Here is an 18,063-nt window from a genome sequence, read left to right as displayed (position 1 = left end):
AGTGTAAATTCAAGTGTACTCGGCAGTGCTGTGCAGCACAACATCTTCATGTACCCTACGGGCTTCACAGTCTTCACTGCCATAAATTATCATCTAAGTAAACCACAATCTGCTGCTCCTGTCTTTGACTCGTAGCTAAGTCGGAAGAACATCGATGATCAATATCCGAGCTAGGGTCAAATCCCACCGAGTTCAAAGATTTCCTCTTTACTTCGTGTGGAGCCCAACTCCTCGCTAAGGCATATCTTCAATAGGACGTTAAGTTTTTCCTTCCAGCACTTAAATTTACTGCCTAGAGCTCATGACCGTGGGGCCCGTTTGTCGAAAATCCCGGTAACTTACCGGGCCCGATAGGTATACATAGTTACCGGGACTTTCGAGAAACGGGTCCCTGGTCATGTATCCTGCGTAGCGAACGTTTCCGTAGGGTCTTATGCGTTTTTCACTGTGTGAACGCGTGGAGACTAGGGCTACTGGGTCTCTGATCCTTATCAGTTTCTCAGCCTGTGATTCTAATATATAAAGAAGTTAGTCTCTAAAGAAGCTGTGGTGCTGTGTTGGTGGGAAGTGGAAAAAACGTTTGGTTTTATCAACAGACTCGGATAAGGTCATTTGGACGTCGTAAAGAGATTCAAGTGCTAACGTTTCGTTTCGAACGGTAGCTTTTCGTCAGGGCTAATAAATTAATCCATGAATTCACTCTGACGAAATATTTCGGACACGGAACATTTCATTTCATTGTCGGACTCAAAAAATGTTATATTAAGCAGAATTATCAAAAGACTCAATAACTTCAGTTAGCAATAGCAAAACCTAAATTCCTTTTAGTAAAGAATGGCCGGCGCCGGCTCAGTTTGTACTTGAATCAGCTGCCATCTTGAACAAGCGCGGAAAGAAGCGCGGGAATTTTTCTTCAGGCAGAGAGGGTCTGGTACTGGAACAAAATGGCGGCGACGACGGCCATAGTTCGAACTCGAGGAAATGGTCATGCGTTACGAATTTTGTGTAATTTCTGGAGGCATTCAAAGGGAAGACGTTATTTATCAGCAGGTAAACTTGACAACTTACTATTTTATGGCGGCAGACAGAAAAATACGGCTTAGAGTGAGAGGATGTGCATAATTTGAAGATGCATACAGCCATGCACGCGAAGTGTGCCCTTACTATTTTGTATTTTAATTGCATTCTTATTTTTCACAAGGATTTGAAGTTGAATTAAAAGATGATATTAATGACAACACCAATGCCTCAGAGGAGCAGAGTGGATCTTTTGATCATGGTTTTCAACTCTACGAGTCTCATATTCCAACATCCATGCTGCAGAAAATCTTGCTTACAGCAGGTTCTGCTGTTGTGGCACTGTACAACCCAACAAGGGCAGGTAAGGATTCTCACTCATGTGTTTTTATTTAATTAATGATCTTGAGTCAGTCAGTCAGTTTGCTCATGGCCAGTCGTGGGTGGTCAGTCAGTCAGTCAGTCAGTCAGTCAGTCAGTCAGTCAGTCAGTCAGTCAGTCAGTCAGTCAGTCAGTCAGTTAATTAATCCTCAGGTAGGCAGGCAGTCAATCATTTACTTACTTTTAGTTACTTTAGTGTACCAGCTTCTTAACTAACTGGCCACAAGTTGCTTCCCACTGGGGACACTTTACATTCAAGAATAAATAATCAGAAAATTCTTGCATTTGGGTATCAGACACTTGGATAGTAAAACCATTACAACTAAATATTTAACTTTTGAATACCATGCAGGTCCCATGAGTTTTACAAACAAAAATAGTTGTTCACTTAATTTCTCTCTACCTCTTTTGATCAGCCTCACATCACTTTTTGGAGTAATTTACCCAAACAAAGCATCAATAAGTAATTCTTGTTAACAGATATGGTGGCAACTCTTGGAGAAACAACAGGACTACTTGCACTTAGGAGGATGCATCAGAGAATGGCTGAAGACCCAGTTGGACAACAAATATTACAGTAGGTGTATTGTGGTATACAAATGAATTGGCATAGTGGGAGGGGTGGGAGAAAAAAATAGATTAAAAAAAATTGTATAAGATGATGCAACCGAGCTAGAATGCCTGGATTGTGCTAGAGCATTAATTACGTTTAATAATTTTTGCTAATCAGATGTGTATCATATGACGTCACTAAGCTTATCGGAATGCAAGCTTTTGTTGATCAGTCAGTCATAAACTTGTTTCATAGACTCAGTAAACTTGTTGCCCAAAACTCTTGTGTGATAATTTATTGAGAGCACGTGATTATTGTTATTATTATTATTATTATTATTATTATTATTATTATTATTATTATTATTATTATCATTATAATTATTATCATTATTATGTGGTTGCCCTCCTTCATGTTCTTAGTTGGTTGTAGCTGAGTTTTTCCAAGTCATTGCATAACTAAAAATGCAGAACAGAAGTAATGTTATGTATTAGCTATGTATTCTCACTGATGTATGCAATTCTGTTGCAATAAATGAAAATGTAAATTATTTATATGGGCAAATGCCACTGATCTGTAATTTCTGCGTGAAATTTTGCTCTTAATTTTTTCCCCAACTTTAGCGAAAGACCTCAATTAAACTCATCCTCGCTTAAGCTTGATAAACTGCGGCAGCTCCCGGATGGATCATTTGGAAGAGAATACATCAGGGGTATGGACCTCAATGTAGGTTTATGTTGATGATAAACAACCAGAATTGTATTTGTTTACCAGGGTGAAAAAAATTTTCTTTCTTGAAGAGATGTGTTTGGCTAAAAGCTTACTGTTTTTTCAAGGTCTTAGTATTGATTGTGCAGTTCCAGAAGAAATCCATACCCTCTCCATGGAAGGTCATTGAAAATTCCTGGGGGTAGGGGGGTCTTAAAAGTGAAAATTTTAGAAGCAAAGTATGAAGCTAAACTGGAATTTCCTAGGGGGAGCAGGGGTGCAAAACAAAAGACTGTCTGTGGGGGGAATATGGATATTTTCTGGAACTGCACATTCTAATTTTAAAGCTTTTCTTTAAAAGGGTAAACAAGAAGTTTTCACCCTTTTTTAGATTTTTTAAAGTTATTTTTAGCATTTTGGTTACTGTATTTTAATCGAGTAGGTTTGAATTTAATGTCTTTATTAATCTCAAAGCTAGGTCTTCTCACTTTTCATGAGAGAATGTGTGGTAAAAACTGAGCAGAGAGATGATGTCCTAAGATGTATGTTTACAGGAACCAGTCATTAAGTTAAGGAAAATGCTAAGTGCAAAATATATTTTAATTTGTAATGCTTGCATATCTGCACGTACAAAGAAAAGGTTTGAAAAAGTTATGCAAAAATGGTGATGCAACTTGCACTGGGTGTGGCCGATTTCACCAGATGTTTTCACTGAAGAGAAACATCCTGGTACAAGAAATCTTTTTATTCTATTCATTGTAATTGAGCAGCCCTTGAGGCATCACTATAAATATATACATTTAGTATAACTCAGCTTTTTTTTATTGTGGCCAGGGGAAAATACTATAATTAATATTTTAATTACTAATAAACAATGATACTTTTGTCTCGTTCATCTTTTTGTTTCTGTTATAGGGAATTACACCTGATAGAGATGAGGTATGGCTAATTAATTACTGATTAATACATAGTCCTTATTGACCAAGTGTATTCTGGAAAATGTCCAGAATATTCATGCATTCCAATAATTTGCATTCCTCACTGGTCAGACCAGAAATTTTAAACCAAATGGAAAACAACCCAGCTTTCAGCCATTTTGCTTGTAGGACAGTTACCCAGAGAGTCTAACAATAATTATAATCCATCCAATATTTTTTCGCTTGCGCGTGATTGGTCTAAACGCCTCACATGACCGAATATACCCCAGCTAAAACTGGGGAATATCCGATGATATTCCCCAAGTGATATTCCCCATTTTCAAAAACTTCAAGGCGCGTCTTGTTTACAATTAAAATTAATGTCAATATGGGGGAACGGTTTGCTTTTGTGACAGAAGGAGAGATAAACCTGCTGGTCGATAAAGCAGCATCAGAAAACAACATACGCTCTAAACGTTTTTGACGGTAAACTGTTCTTAAACGAAATGTTCAAATACTTAAGCTCGTTGCTACATGTTGCGAAAAATATTTGAAGGGCAATAACCACAATAGCCTCCATTTGGCTTTAAAAATATGCTCAGATATTTGTCCTTGGACATTATCTGTTCCTCGAAGCTCACAGTTTTCCTCGAGCTTTGCTCTCCGAAAACTGTTCGCTTCTCGGAACAGATAATGTCCGCGGACAAATATCTGAGCATATTTTCACGCCAAATGGAGGCTATTGTTTATATACTGGATTTTTTTACCCTACTGAGTCCCAGGTCCCCTTCAGTATGCACACAAATCAAAATGGCAGGTAAACCAATAGTACACAACTCACTTTCATTGACCTGTTCTACAGCTGCTGCAGAAACTGACTGTATGCTGATCTTCAAGATAAATTGTATTAAAATTCCTTTTTTTTTCTTAATAACTAATATAATATGATATGATATGATATGATATGATATGATCTTAAATATTTCCTGAACACGGGACAAGTGAGATTTATTACACACTTGTCCACGAGGCAAAGTCACTTGTCTGGGGCGAGTGGACACCGTGTTTGCCACATCCAGTATATAATTTTTCAAAAGGATTAACATATTTTTATAATAATATTGATCCCTTTCAGGTGAAGTTTATAGATGACACAGATCTTGCTTATGTAATGCAGCGGTACAGAGAAGTTCATGACTTTGTCCACACTCTAGCTGGATTATCAATCAGGTTTGATTCAATATCACCAAAATGATCGATATTAATTTTAATCAATACACAAGGGTACAGGACAACACTGGTTCTTGCAATCTTCACTTTTGAGTCCCTATGAAGCTCAGTCCAGGTATCTTTAACAATTATTCCATGAGTGCGCGTTGGATACAAGATGATAAATCACCTCGTATCTAACAAGGAGTGAAGTGCAAATGGAATAATTGTTTTATTCAAAACAGCCACGAAAAATCGCTAAAATTAATGTTGCTGATTTAGTGATATTGCTGATTTAGTGATATACTCTTCCCGTATACCACGCCTTACTGATAGCATGCCATATACTATGGATGCAAAACCAATCAAAACTCAGGAACTCTGTTATCCAATGAGTCGGTTTTTAATAATAACATTGTCTTTATTTATCTGCACATAATACATCAGAATTGAGCTCCAGGTATTTTGTGACATAGTGCAGTGCTGATGAATACTTCTCGCTCACTGTTGTTTTGGAATTTAATGAATTCTGATTGAGTATGTCTCAGGTGGAAAAAACTAGTAATTGTTATAACATAATATTTCTAAAGGTCCTAAAGTGAAGCGCACACTCTGATTCGTTACTATTTACACATGGGTACACGCTGGCGCAAGCTAGTACGTGATTAATACACGTTGGTAACTTGACTAAAAACAAATTATATTTCTCTGTTTAGACTATTGAAGCTAGACTCGCTCTGGGCTAGACCTCGAGCAACTCTTACGCTTCGTTCTCGCTAAGCAACTTCTCGCGTGCATCCAAAACTCAAAAGTGCATTATGATCCGTTTACCATTTGTTAAGTGGAAGATCCTCAGAACGAAAGGTCGCTGGAGCAATACTGAGAAATAAGACTTACCTGAGACTTCGTTTGACCTGAATAAGCTTTGTTTAGAATGAAGATAAACTCAATTTAGAAATCAATTTATTTTTTTTAGCTGTACCACGGGGCGTTTGAACAGCTCGTTCGTCTAGCATGGGGCATTGGCCTAATGTCCGGGGATCTGTCCGAGGATGGTGGGGGGGGGGGGGGGGGGAATTCCATGAGCACGTGTTGGATAAAACTTCTCCTCCCCCCTCCCCTTGGATCTGCTTAGCATTTTAAATGTTTTTTTAAAACTTTAGTTTTGTCCTTTTTATAGCGTCCCTCATGAAATAGCCGTCAAGTGGTACGAGATGATCCAAACAGGACTTCCAATGTGTGCGTTGAGCTCCATTTTTGCGCCGATAAGATTGACATCAAGGTAAATTAATCACTGACTTAGAGCAGTTTTCAAAACTAAAATCATTGTAATTACTGTGACCGACCAATCACAACAAACGTAAATAGTACAATGAGCCAATCAGAACTCGAATCAACATGTAACAGACAACAAGAACGAGAAAATGCGCGCAAGCAGGAGAGGATGATTCCCCCCTGGATGGGATGCTAGCCGTCCATCACAGGGTTGCCCCCAGCAGTTTTCCCCGGTATTCCAAAGGTAAAGTTAATTTTTTACCTTTCTATTAAACCCCGAAAGCAGCTGCTCTTTTTCCCCGTTCAATATTTAGCCGAAAATATTGAACGGAGAACGTTACTTTTGAAATTCTACGGTCTACACTTGACTAAATTTTCTGAGTATAAATCTACTAGTGTTCTATCACGAATGCCGTTCTCTGATTGGCTACGCTACTCGCTATCCATTCTGTGATAGATAGTGAGTAGCGGTTTTCAACAAAATGGCGGCCGCTTCCTCGCGTTTTCGAAGTGTCTGCGATGAGGATATAGATAACTTACTTGTTTAGTTTTGAACGACTAGTAGATTTATATTAAAACACTCTCGATTTCTATCGCGTGATAGCTGATTCGGGCTGCGCCCTCATCAGCTATCCAAGATAGAAATCTCGAGCTCATAATCTAATTGAAAACAACAAGACAATACAAAGACCAAGCCAGCAATCGACTGACACTACCGCGCCTCCACCATTATACAAGGAGTAGAGTGTAATTGCTCTTTTCTTTATTACATTGTGTTCCTTTGTATTTATTTACAGGGAACGTGTTAATCTAAGGAAATATTACATTCCTTGGGCATTGTACTGCGGTTATCAGTCCAAGTTCTTCATGAACGTTTATTTTGAAAAACATTTCGACGAACCGATAGAGGATCTACGCAGAAGAATGAACTTTGTTCCTGCCCCGAAAATACAAAAGACGTCGCAAGATAAAGCAAAATAACAATATATATTTTCGTTTTTGTTTTTTGCAAACACGATTTATGACTATGCTGGAAAAGCAGATCTTAGCTAGGGCTATTATAATCCAAAAGAAACTTTGGGGTAACCAAGTATTTTTCATCATGGACCTATGCTCCACTGGGAGCAATGGGCGAGTCCACTTTCAGTGCATGATTAGCAGTAGAAGTTTGGTTTCCTTTCTCAACAATCAGCTTAAACACATACGTGTTCTTGGAGACCATCCTGTTTATTTCAATCTCGAGAATAGGCTCCGTTGTGTTCATCCTTCCGACACCATATCCAAAGCAACCTCCAAGAACCTTCTCCCTTCCGAGCGGAATGTCGATCGGAAGTGACTGTATATTCAAGAAATCTTCGTCTTCTCTTCGGCACAGCCATGTAAAGACCATCCCTTGGTTCTTTGAGGTGGGATCGTGAGGGTCATAAGAGTCTGTCGCATCTAGAACAACATTTCTCCTTCCCTTCACCACCTTGTGAACACCACGTATCTTAGCAACAAGATCAGGTAACCTGGAGAAAGCCATAATCGTAACCGATGGCCCCTTCCTCTTTTGTCATCTCCGCGATCAGTCGTATGAAGTACAAACCAACAGACAGCCTCTTCGGTTCAACAGTGAGGTTGCGGAAGGCAACAGCTAGGGTCTGACTCCTTGTGAACTCCCCGTTTAAATCTTCGACTTCATTGCTTTCCCAGGTGAGCAGCATTGACTTGGAAGTGTTGCAACGGGGTGTGACCTCGCCAACGACAACAAACATATCAAGTGTTGCTATCTTATGTAGCGTTGGTGTACGTTTTGTTGAGGTGAATGTGCACATCAGGAAGACGACATTGATGATCCACTGTCAAAAAGGAAAACTGATTTAACTTTTTGGGAATAAAAAGCACCACAGCAAACAACTACCTAACCTTAGTAGGTTTTTATTTCAATATATGTTTACAATTGCAATTTAGAATTGCAACTTTCATTCACACAAAAGAGAAATGCTGCTCGATAGTGTTTGGAATTATTGCCACACAGAATTTCATCCACAGACTTGAATAACATCATAACTTACAACAAGGCACTCAACGTAGGTCTAGCTTTACAGCGTCATACACCAAAGTATTGCTTAGTAGCTTTCATTTGCACAGTCACACTTCAGGATTCCATCCACAGACTCAAAAGTTGGAACAACCTTGTTGAGTATATCAAACAGCTCTACAGGAAAGTACCACTCAGTAGCTTTCATTTGCACAGTCACACTTTAGGATTTCATCCACAGACTCAAAAATTTAGAACAGCCTTGTACAGCATAATAAAAAAATTGTGATATATTGTTTATTGTGACTCAAGCTGTAAGTTTCACTTATTTTTGAAGCACAGGCATTTGTCTTTTGAAGCATTAATCTCATCCGTTGGATGAACTTCAGTCTTTGGATGGCTGCAAAGCCTCAATACTTACAAGAGTATCGCAGTTTGATGAAGTGGGGGTCAAACAAACCCACTTTACTTTGTACGTAACTTGTGAAAGCAGCAGTGAAGTCGTGAACACTCGCTTCAATGCAGTAAATCTTGACTTCTGCAGACAATTTGGCTTCATCTCCTTGCGTCTGGGGACTAAAGACGTACGTGGATTAAGGGTTTTGAAGGGGCAAAAATAGAGTCCCGTTCGCTTATTCTAAGGGAAAGGGGTAAGACATACTGGACAGCGCATGGAACTAAAACTTTTTCCGGCGCTGAGGTTTTGACCGAAAAATTGGAGTAGTGGGCTCTGAAACAAATTGGGATGAAAAATAGAATCCCACCACCCCCACCCCCCACACCCACTGCAAGCCCTCCTTCCATACTCTCCGAATTGTGCAAAACAGCTCCTATTGCCTTTGAGCACATCGTTTGGTATCACTGCAGGTCATCACGCTTTAATGGTCTTCTTTGATTGCACCTACTTAGGAAAATGCTGACAAGCGAAATACCGAATTTGTGAACCGACATGGCAGGGAACTATATATTGATTTGTAGTAAATGACTTAGGCCAATTCGAGAATCAGCAATCAACCAAAACGGAAAACAACGTAAGAAATAGACCAATTGGAGCCTACTGGAAAGCAACTATTTGTCAATAAAATAGTTCACAAGAATGTTTGAGCCATTAGCAGCATATAGCGATTGTATATAGATGTAAGATCTCGTGTTATTGAGTTTTAAATTTCTTACTCGGACAGTCTTTGGGTACGTGAACCTTATGAAGGAGATTCGTGACAAGTCAAAGAGATCTTCTGCAAGAGAAACTATAAATTTTAGTTGGTATAACTAATGTTGTCACTCATTAAGCCTGTGACCGTGAATTTATCTTGAATCCTCTTGAAGGGGAGAGAAACTTTGGAGGGATTGGGGCACATTAAAGCTAAATGACTAGATTACCAATAAACGAACATACGTGAACCGTAGCAGCTTTGTAGACGGGAATCCAGGGGTGATTTCCAGAGCATAGGTACCCTAAAATGAAATTGAAACAAAACGATATAGAAGCAACGATCTTTAATTTTTGTGCGAGCGGAGATGAAACGCAAAAAAAAAAAAATACTATCCTCTAGTTTGGTATATACTTAACAGTACAAGGATATTTGTCCGCAAAAATGGCCTGTTCCCAGAGGAAAACAGTGTCACAAAAACGAGGCTATTGAACAGACCATGCCCAAGGACAAAAATCCGTCAAATATACTTTTAAAGCCAAATAAAGGTTTTATTGTGTTTGCCATCCGTTTTTCCTTGAATCGTGCGTAGGATGTTGACTGGATGCTATTTTTTTTTTCTGTTTTAATTTCCGCGATCACTTTCGACAACTACGTCCATAGACCCTCTCGTCTGCACCAGTCGCAAAACGCCTTCCCAACTGGAACGTTTTTTAAAATAGTGTTTCATGGCCTTGAAACGATTTAAGCTGAAAAACTGGAGATACCAAAAGTTTGGGGAAATATCACATAATTTGTCTCCGTTTTAGTTGGGACAAATTGCATCACGTGACGCCATTTGACCAATGGGTGGCGAGCGAAAGTATTGGAAGGCCAATAAAAAGTCAAGTAATTTGCTTAATGTTTATGTAAATTCTCATATACTACGTAAAATAAGAATTAACATTCATGACAATTTGCTCACATAGACTACAAATCTAGGCCTGCGTCCTCCTCGTATTTCCCGAATTTCCTCACCCTTCCCATCATTTCACACGCTCTTACCACATAGGTGACGTCTTCAGCCATAACCTGGTACTCCAGGCTCTCGCTATCCAGATATGTTGTTGTGCAAGTAAATTCTGCTGACATGACAACTACCAGAGCACAAAATAATAACCTGCCAAACAAAACAAAAACACGGTTGTTAAGACAAACTACAATCAACTAGTTTCATCTATTTTATGATAAAGTCACATGAATTATCGATTTTAACTGACAACACCCAGTGAGCATACACCTAACAGCTTTCATTTTCACATTGCACTACAAGATTCTTTGAATTATTTTCGCAGAATTTGATCTCCAAACGTTAACACACCGTGGAAAACTGATTTTGATGACTTCGCTACTGATTCTAGGAATATGTACAAAAATGACCCTGTTCTTTTTGTTCCTTCTTCGCATTTTTTGTTACCTCCTAAGAGTAACTCGTGTACTGTAATACGTAGACTACAAAATAGACCATGAAAGCTAACTCAAAACTTCAACAAGGTAAAGTATTTTACGACGTTCTTCTCCAATCAATCGCATAGCAGAATCCAGGTCTCCCCTTAATATACCAACCTGGTTCACAACCGAATAATTCCATCCTGAGTGCGAATTTGTTATGGCTAATCGTTCCCATGGTCACAATCGAAGATGCGACCGTGGGCAAAGGGACCTCATTTCGATGAATAGAACTGCCATCTTTGTTCCCCGTAACAAACTGTTAATGCAGAAAAAAGGGTTTAATGTAGGGTTTTACGTAGCAAAGGAAGATTTCTATGAGCCTATACGCTTGCCAAACTCAAATTTGAGGAAATGTGATGGCATGTTTTTAAGCCTGGCGAGAAAGATGTTTTTGTTTTTCACTAAGGGACACAGGCATACTTGCTGCATTGCAGTCTGTTAAAAGACGACACGGAGGACAAACACGACATCCTAAACCTATTACGCATTGTGTGAAATGTGTGGTTTCCCAGCTTTGCAGCCCACGCAAGACTACACTAGCATTGCAAGTAATTTGCATGGATTTACTTGTCACGTGTCACGAGTGCACATCCGCTATCATGGGCTGTGGGAGATCATGCGTTAAGCCCTTTCATTTCCAAATTTAAATCACGAGTTCTTTAATGTGTGTTTTTTCTTTGTAGGTACGATAAATGTAGAAAAAGAGAAAAATATGTGGGGGTTGAAACTAAAAATTTTACGGCGTGTTTGTCGATGGTAATCAATGTTGGTTTTGTACTGAGGGAATTGGCTCTAAAATTGTTATTCTTAATTGATTTCGTTTGCGTTCCTTTTTTCTTTCTTTTTTCCTTCTTCTTAGGATAGATCATTTATAAATAGAATATGAAAAAGCCATAATCAACAGAATATAGATATAGCAGACCACTTTAGTTTGAATGAATAAACAACTTAATTGTTGTCAGAGCATTTATAAATTAGAAATATCTGCAATGAGAGTGCCAGGCAGGTTGATAAGAATCGCAGACAAAACGAAGCTGCTGGAAACAAACCAACAAAAAAAAAAAAAAAATGCTGTAAATATTGTTACGCGGGACGCGGGTTTGAAGTTAACACTGCACTATTTGGCCCTGAAGAGCACTTGCAGTTGGAAATTGTTTATCCTTGCACTATCTTTTTCCTTTTTTTATTTCTTTTCGTTCCGAATGTAAAAACAACTGAACAGAATTTAAAACAGTCTAACCTCGATTTTTTCTTTAATCGTTTCGCTATACAAGCAATTTACTCGCAACCGAGCAAAGTATAAATAGGAAACAAATGTCTGTTTGACAATAGTTATAGGGTGTATTTTTCAGGGTCTTATGACTTGAACAGGATAATCCTCGTGGAATTAATCAAATAATAAATAACCAAATACACACACTCACACACACACACAAAACAAACAAACAAACAAACAAACAAACAAAAAAACCCGTATGTTATTCGGTCAGCCAACGGCGACTTGAATCGGCGACGGGCCGGCGCCGAAAAAAGCGCGCGAAAAAATTTTGGCTGACCGGAAGTAAAATTGCACTTGGGTAGCAACCGTCAGAGACCTATGTTATGCGCAAAGGATTCTGGGATCGCTAGGGGGCAAACATCGCAGGCTATCAATTTGGGGGAATTGGCGGTGCTGGAGGTTATCACTGTTAAAGGATTGTAGGCTTTACGCACCACACAGTCAAATATGGCCCGAGTATAAGCTGGAAACAGCTTCTTGTTTACCTTATTTCTTGCGTCTTTGAATTCTTTCCAGATCAGGGGATCATTTGTAGATGTAGCTTTCTTTTTTAAAAAATCCCTTTTGTAAATTTCGCGTAGCAACTCATACGTAATCCATGGAGATCTATTGTTTCTAATTCTTTTTGTTTTCAACGGTGCATGCTTATCAATAACACTCATCACAAGGTGTTTCCAAGAATTCCACATTTCATTTGGGTCATTGAGCATGGAGACGCGGTTCCATTCATTCATACGAAGATCACGTAAAAGTTCATCTTCGTTAAAATTCTTGAGCTGTCGCACTTCAGCTGTTTTAAGAACAAAAGAGCGGAAATGTGAAATTTTGCGTGTCAGGAAAATGGCACAGTGGTCGCTGATGCCAATGCCGCAACAACACCTGAATTAGATATTTTGTCTGGAGAATTGGTTAAACATAAATCGATGAGGGTACGCGAGTATTGCGTCACTCGAGTAGGTTCAGTGATCATAAGAATCCTTAACAACAATACTAAAACCTAAAGAAAACTTGACCTGCTCTCCATGAATCAGTAACATGTCTCAAGCTTACCTAAAGTAGAGATTAAATAGTTGCTTAAATTGATTAAGTGCCGTTAGCCTGCCTAGGATCACAGGATAGGCGGTTCCAGAGCGCTGCACTTTTGTAATTTGTTCGTTGCAAAGGAACAACCATTATTTGTTCGCAGAGTCCCTTAAGGAGTAGCCTGTTTTGTTGCGTTTAGCAAACTTACAGCATAAGTACTCCTGAGCTAGACCATTTTAAAAGTCTTAAAAGACTTGTATACGATTAAGGTTTTCTGAATTTAACGCCGAGGGCGCTTTCCATTCGACGAAATTTTCGAAAATTTCGGGTGGGAATCGAATGGAATAGGGTCTTTTCCGGAAAAGATTTTCGAAAATTTAGGACAACCTTTTCAGTGTTCCTGAAAAGTGGAAATTTCGGTATTTTCGAAAATTCTCGTGTTCCATTCAAAAGTTTCCAGTCGGACTGTTTGAACACGTACGATAAACGGCGTCAAGAAGCCTGACGCAAAAACTGACCATATGATGACCGGGTATAAGCCCGTTCCATTCGAGACCGATATTTCCGAAAATTCAAACCGAGAATTTTTGGTGAATGGAAAGCACCCCGAGTAAACAGATGTTTCCAACCAAGTTGCTGTATTCAGCTGTGTATTAAGAACCCTGCATCAGCATCGTAACATGAGAAAATTAAAACTCAAGCGGCACGATTCTGAAGCTTTTGTAATCTATCTAACAACGTTTTACCGCAATTTTCCCAGACAGCACTACAATACTCAAACTGGGGCTGGATTAAAGCATCACATAAAGGATCACATACATATGCCATTTACATGATCTCAACACTTGTCATTTAAATAACATATGTATGTCTGCTCCATTGTTCCTGTTCAGAGATATTCACAATTAAATATATGGACATGCTGGCTTCGAAACGTCGTTCGCTCTAGTTGCGTTTATTTTTATAGCTAAATCTTTCTTAAAGAACTTATTGATTTTACATGATTGACTTGTTAAACTAATAAACCCTTAATACAGGTATATGATTTTTTTACAAAACGTTGCTCTTTACGGAGCTACAATACCCCGTGTCCTCGCAAACGGTAGCTACAACGGGCTACAAGTTTCTTGAATATAGCACAACTCAGTATGAAAACGTATTAGTTTAAATCGCAAGGTACTAATCATGTTTTTGTTTGTTTGCTTTGTTCTTTGTTTTTTTCTTTTGTTCGTTTTCTTTTTTTCGTTTCTTGTTGTTTTACTAAACATTTGATATATGCACCCAAGGATATTTAGATAAACAGTTGTCGCGTTTTCTTTACAATTCTGTTATCCGGGTACGCCTAAAGCTCAACATGAGAATCAAACACGAGAATACAAATGGAGCCAACAAAAGAAACTAAAACTAATTGATTCACCATATTCTGTTCCTTTGGTTAAACACTTTCAACTAAACGACTTTCAGCTACTTTCTTACATTCATCTACATAACCGACTAGTTAAATCTTTAATCGTTGTATATAATTTTACTAAGACTGCTATTTGAAGAACAATGCTGTCCTCACAAAGACATGCAATAGGCGCAACTTAATAAATATCTCAAACTTAAAAGTAGCTTGTTACACATCAGTTGGTTTGAAAACTTGCTGGTTCAAAGGCAAGGTACTAAACAGGATTATAATGTTATACTGAAATTTCATATACATGTACACAAAGATATTTACAAAATATGTCACGCTTTCTTTGTTGTTGAAGTTTTCCGGCGCGCGTTAAATTCAGCATCACAATTTGACTCAAGTTTGAAAATTAAAATGCTGCCAAGCAAAGGAACGAAAACTTAGACGATTAAATTTCCACACGACTTTCAGCTTATCTGTCAATTATCTGAATGAAAATAACACTTGGTCAGTAATCATTTTACTGTACGATCTGCATTTGAGGTCTTTTTGCAAAGGAAAATCCTGGAGAATGCTTTGGCGTAAAACTTGTTCATTGTCCCGTAACACAGAGGATGCAACGCGCTAGGCAGGCATGTCAAAAGAAACACATAATTCTGCAACAGCGCATGATAATAAAATTGCAACGAATCGATTTCAGCAATTTTCTCCCAAAGAAAAATCGCCTGATATGGAAAGTAACATATCATATATATGAGAATAATCGCATAGATCATCTTAAGCAGATCTTTCTCAAGATTTTCTGATTTGCTGCATCTGCGGTTTCTTGCCTCATTCAAAGCCTTCCTTTGACATTCTGCCAAGTTTCTTTGTCTTTCCTTGTTATCGGCCAAACCTTGGAGTTCAACTGCATCTTCCATTTCAACAACAGCTGTTAAAGAATAGTCTGAGCTTCTTTCTCGTGCTGCTTTTTCAACGATTCGCTTTCGTAAGTTCAACACCACCGCTCCATAAGACACCAAAATGACAAAGTAAGGTACAGCGAAATTTACCACAAAAATAGCAATCACATGTGTCTTGTTGGACGAAACAGGCTGTAGAACACACTTGCCATTAACTAACTTGAATCCTAAGAACGTTGGCACGCAGATGGCTGCCGCTATTATCCACAAACAAGTAATGGTGATAGTTTTTACGTTCCTTGACGGCGCTTGTGAAAAGGGGTTTATGAGAACTCTGAAGCGATAGAATGCTACAGCAGCCATTGAATGGGTTACTACCATCATTGAAAGCACTTGTAGTGGATTTAAAACGCATGTGATCTTATTGAAGATCATGTTCGAGGATTCTAATTCCCGGTCTGCCAGCATGAAAGGTAAACAGAGGCTGCTAAGGATTTCAGCAAAGGCCATGTTAGCAACGAGGTGGTATGAAAACGGTTTGTGGGAAGGCTTACTCCATACTACTTTACAAATTACCGAGTTACCGATCAGACTAGCCAAAGTTATTAACGAGAAAGCGACAAGACGGAAAATACGTAGCCCTGTAGGTTCTTCGTACTGCTCAGCATCTTCAGTTCCATTTGTGTTGATCGTGTTGTTGAAACCAACGGAACCTTCAGTTTCATTTCCACAGGTGGTGGGTGCCATTATGCTTCACGGTCGGTTTACTTCAGAGGGAAAAACATCCTAAATGTGAGATTGAAGAAGCCGTTTTTTATTACGTTGAATGCTCCCCCACTGCTCCAAATTTACTTCCTGTCTTCCTTACCTTGCATGAGGTTGCATCTATGAAAAATAATTGCCAAATTTAATGACGGTCTGAAATTTAACAATTTATCATTTCGCGGACTTAAATATCTCTGCATATTCATAAACAACATATGTCAAGCATAATAAATTTAAACACCACACCTTTTAACTCCCAAACCGATCAAAACACACTTTTAAAGGGCACAAAGGTAGGAACCGAAAAATTGGCTCCATGCTTGTAAATTGTGGAGATCTTTCGAAAAATAAATAACAACTGTAGTCGGTTACATGACAGCTTTTTTTCTGCATTAGAAATTGATCCTGAAAATTTCCCTGTCCTCTTTACTGATGACAACCATTTTCTCTGGGCTAGTTATTACAAACCTGTCAGCTAATTTAGGACGGGCAACTCGTTTTTTTAAGTTAGGTTTACACAGGAATGGAAGGGAAGCGATATTTTGACTATCTTTTTATAATGTTCTCACTAGGTGCACTGTTTGAGCACAGTTATATGCAAATTCTGATGTTTTTGAAATTAAAAAACATGTCATTTAATTACAACGGTTCCTTTGATGGAGGATATCACAGAATCGTATTATCAATTCTTGTCGATTTTGGGAAAGCAATTTGCACTTTAGGGCATCCTTTCCCTCACAAATTTGTTTTTTGCTTCCCCAGGTGAAAAAGCGTCTGTCTATTAAGGCGTTTGCCGTTGCTTACTCCAATTGTTGTTAAACATCGGTCCTTAATTGTCCTCTTTCCCCTTTGGAATCATGAAGTACTTACTTCTCCAGGTACCGTTATCCACTTCTTCGATCGTAAGAATAGGCCTTATCACGGTTTTCGACGCCATTTTGACGAGTAGGCAAACACGTCTTTAAATAACAGTGTCTGTATGGAAATCTGGTGTCAAATAATTTTCATAAAACATCGTTTCTGAAAAATTCATGTATTGGAAACTTTTGGCACTAGGAAAAGGGTTTTACAGTATATAAAAAAAAATTGGAGGATGTAGCTGTGCCAGAAAGCGTCCAGCGTGTTTTGAACTTTCCATACATTTCCCTGTATTTTTTTCCCGCGAACTATTTCTGGCAGCAGTTCACGGCTGGTTCGCTATACAGACAAATGTATGGAAATGTCAAAACGCAAGTAGATGATTTCTAGCACAGCTACATTCCTCAGTTATTTTCTGTAAAATCATTTGCATAGTGCCTAAAGTTTCCAACTGATTATTCATGAATTTTTCAGAAGCGATGTTTTATGAAACTTATTTGACATCGGATTTCCATACAAACATTGTTATTTTAAGACGTGTTTGCCTAGGCCTATTCCTTAGGTAAGGTAATATAACCACTCCCAGGTTTAACACTATTATATTGTCTTTGATGTCCCACTACGTATCCGGAAGCTTTACGCGGTTAATATTGCATCATCTGTCTTCTGAAAAGCAGCAACACAAATTTTGTCGCAATAAAAGTTTCCTCTCCATTTAATTTACGCACTTAAGTTTCACTAACTGACCCTCTTTTAGTTTTCTCGTGGTTTTGGAAAGTATTGGCAAAATTCTCCACTCGTCCGGATAAGTCATATCAATTCCAGACTTTATGAAGAAAATGGATTCTTTGGCTGTGCTGGTAATATTTCCTTGACTTGTAACACTCCAAAATGAGAGTATTTTTCCTTCACTCCGACACAATGAAATTGATAGCTTTCGGACTCACTCTTGCAGCTGTTTGACCTGTTTTTACTTCTTTCTGTTTGCGTATTAAATGTTGAAATTTATTGGAAAAGGATTATTAATTCACAAGCTTTCATGGGGAATCCAAATTAGGTCCATTATGTTAAGAATTGTCGTTCAATGTAGACGATTGTTCGTTTCCGTAATTGAT

At 38.5% G+C, this 18,063-nt stretch overlaps 2 protein-coding genes across 2 annotated transcripts; one reads left to right on the top strand and one right to left on the bottom strand.

Annotated features, from left to right (window-relative positions):
* Nucleotides 1-925: 925 nt before the first annotated feature.
* On the top strand, nt 926-8,174 carry LOC146484066 (ubiquinone biosynthesis protein COQ4 homolog, mitochondrial-like). The gene is made up of 8 exons (XM_085105373.1): nt 926-1,050; nt 1,202-1,381; nt 1,879-1,975; nt 2,575-2,677; nt 3,575-3,598; nt 4,712-4,806; nt 5,966-6,067; nt 6,858-8,174. The coding sequence occupies exons 1-8, from the start codon at nt 945-947 to the stop codon at nt 7,039-7,041; spliced, it is 891 nt and encodes a 296-aa protein (XP_084961499.1). The 5' UTR covers nt 926-944; the 3' UTR covers nt 7,042-8,174.
* Nucleotides 8,175-13,962: 5,788 nt separating this feature from the next.
* On the bottom strand, nt 13,963-16,083 carry LOC146484065 (cholecystokinin receptor-like). The gene has a single exon (XM_085105423.1). It carries the CDS (start codon nt 16,070-16,072, stop codon nt 14,939-14,941), a length of 1,134 nt encoding a protein of 377 aa, XP_084961549.1. The 5' UTR covers nt 16,073-16,083; the 3' UTR covers nt 13,963-14,938.
* Between the last annotated feature and the right edge of the window lie 1,980 nt (nt 16,084-18,063).

This window comes from Pavona decussata, unplaced genomic scaffold, assembly GCF_977016875.1.
Source record: "Pavona decussata unplaced genomic scaffold, jaPavDecu1.1 SCAFFOLD_37, whole genome shotgun sequence".
In the NCBI taxonomy this organism is placed as follows: Eukaryota; Metazoa; Cnidaria; class Anthozoa; order Scleractinia; family Agariciidae; genus Pavona; species Pavona decussata.
Note: the sequence above shows the minus strand (reverse complement) of the source record. Positions and strands in the feature narration are given on the sequence as shown.

Excerpts from the sequence above, each read along its gene's own strand:
- LOC146484066 (XM_085105373.1), top strand. The coding sequence starts at position 945 with ATGGCGGCGACGACGGCCATAGTTCGAACTCGAGGAAATGGTCATGCG. Across the intron at positions 2,678-3,574 it reads TCAGGGGTATGGACCTCAAT|GGAATTACACCTGATAGAGA; the intron begins GTAGGTTTATGT and ends TTTCTGTTATAG. Across the intron at positions 3,599-4,711 it reads TTACACCTGATAGAGATGAG|GTGAAGTTTATAGATGACAC; the intron begins GTATGGCTAATT and ends GATCCCTTTCAG.
- LOC146484065 (XM_085105423.1), bottom strand. The coding sequence starts at position 16,072 with ATGGCACCCACCACCTGTGGAAATGAAACTGAAGGTTCCGTTGGTTTC.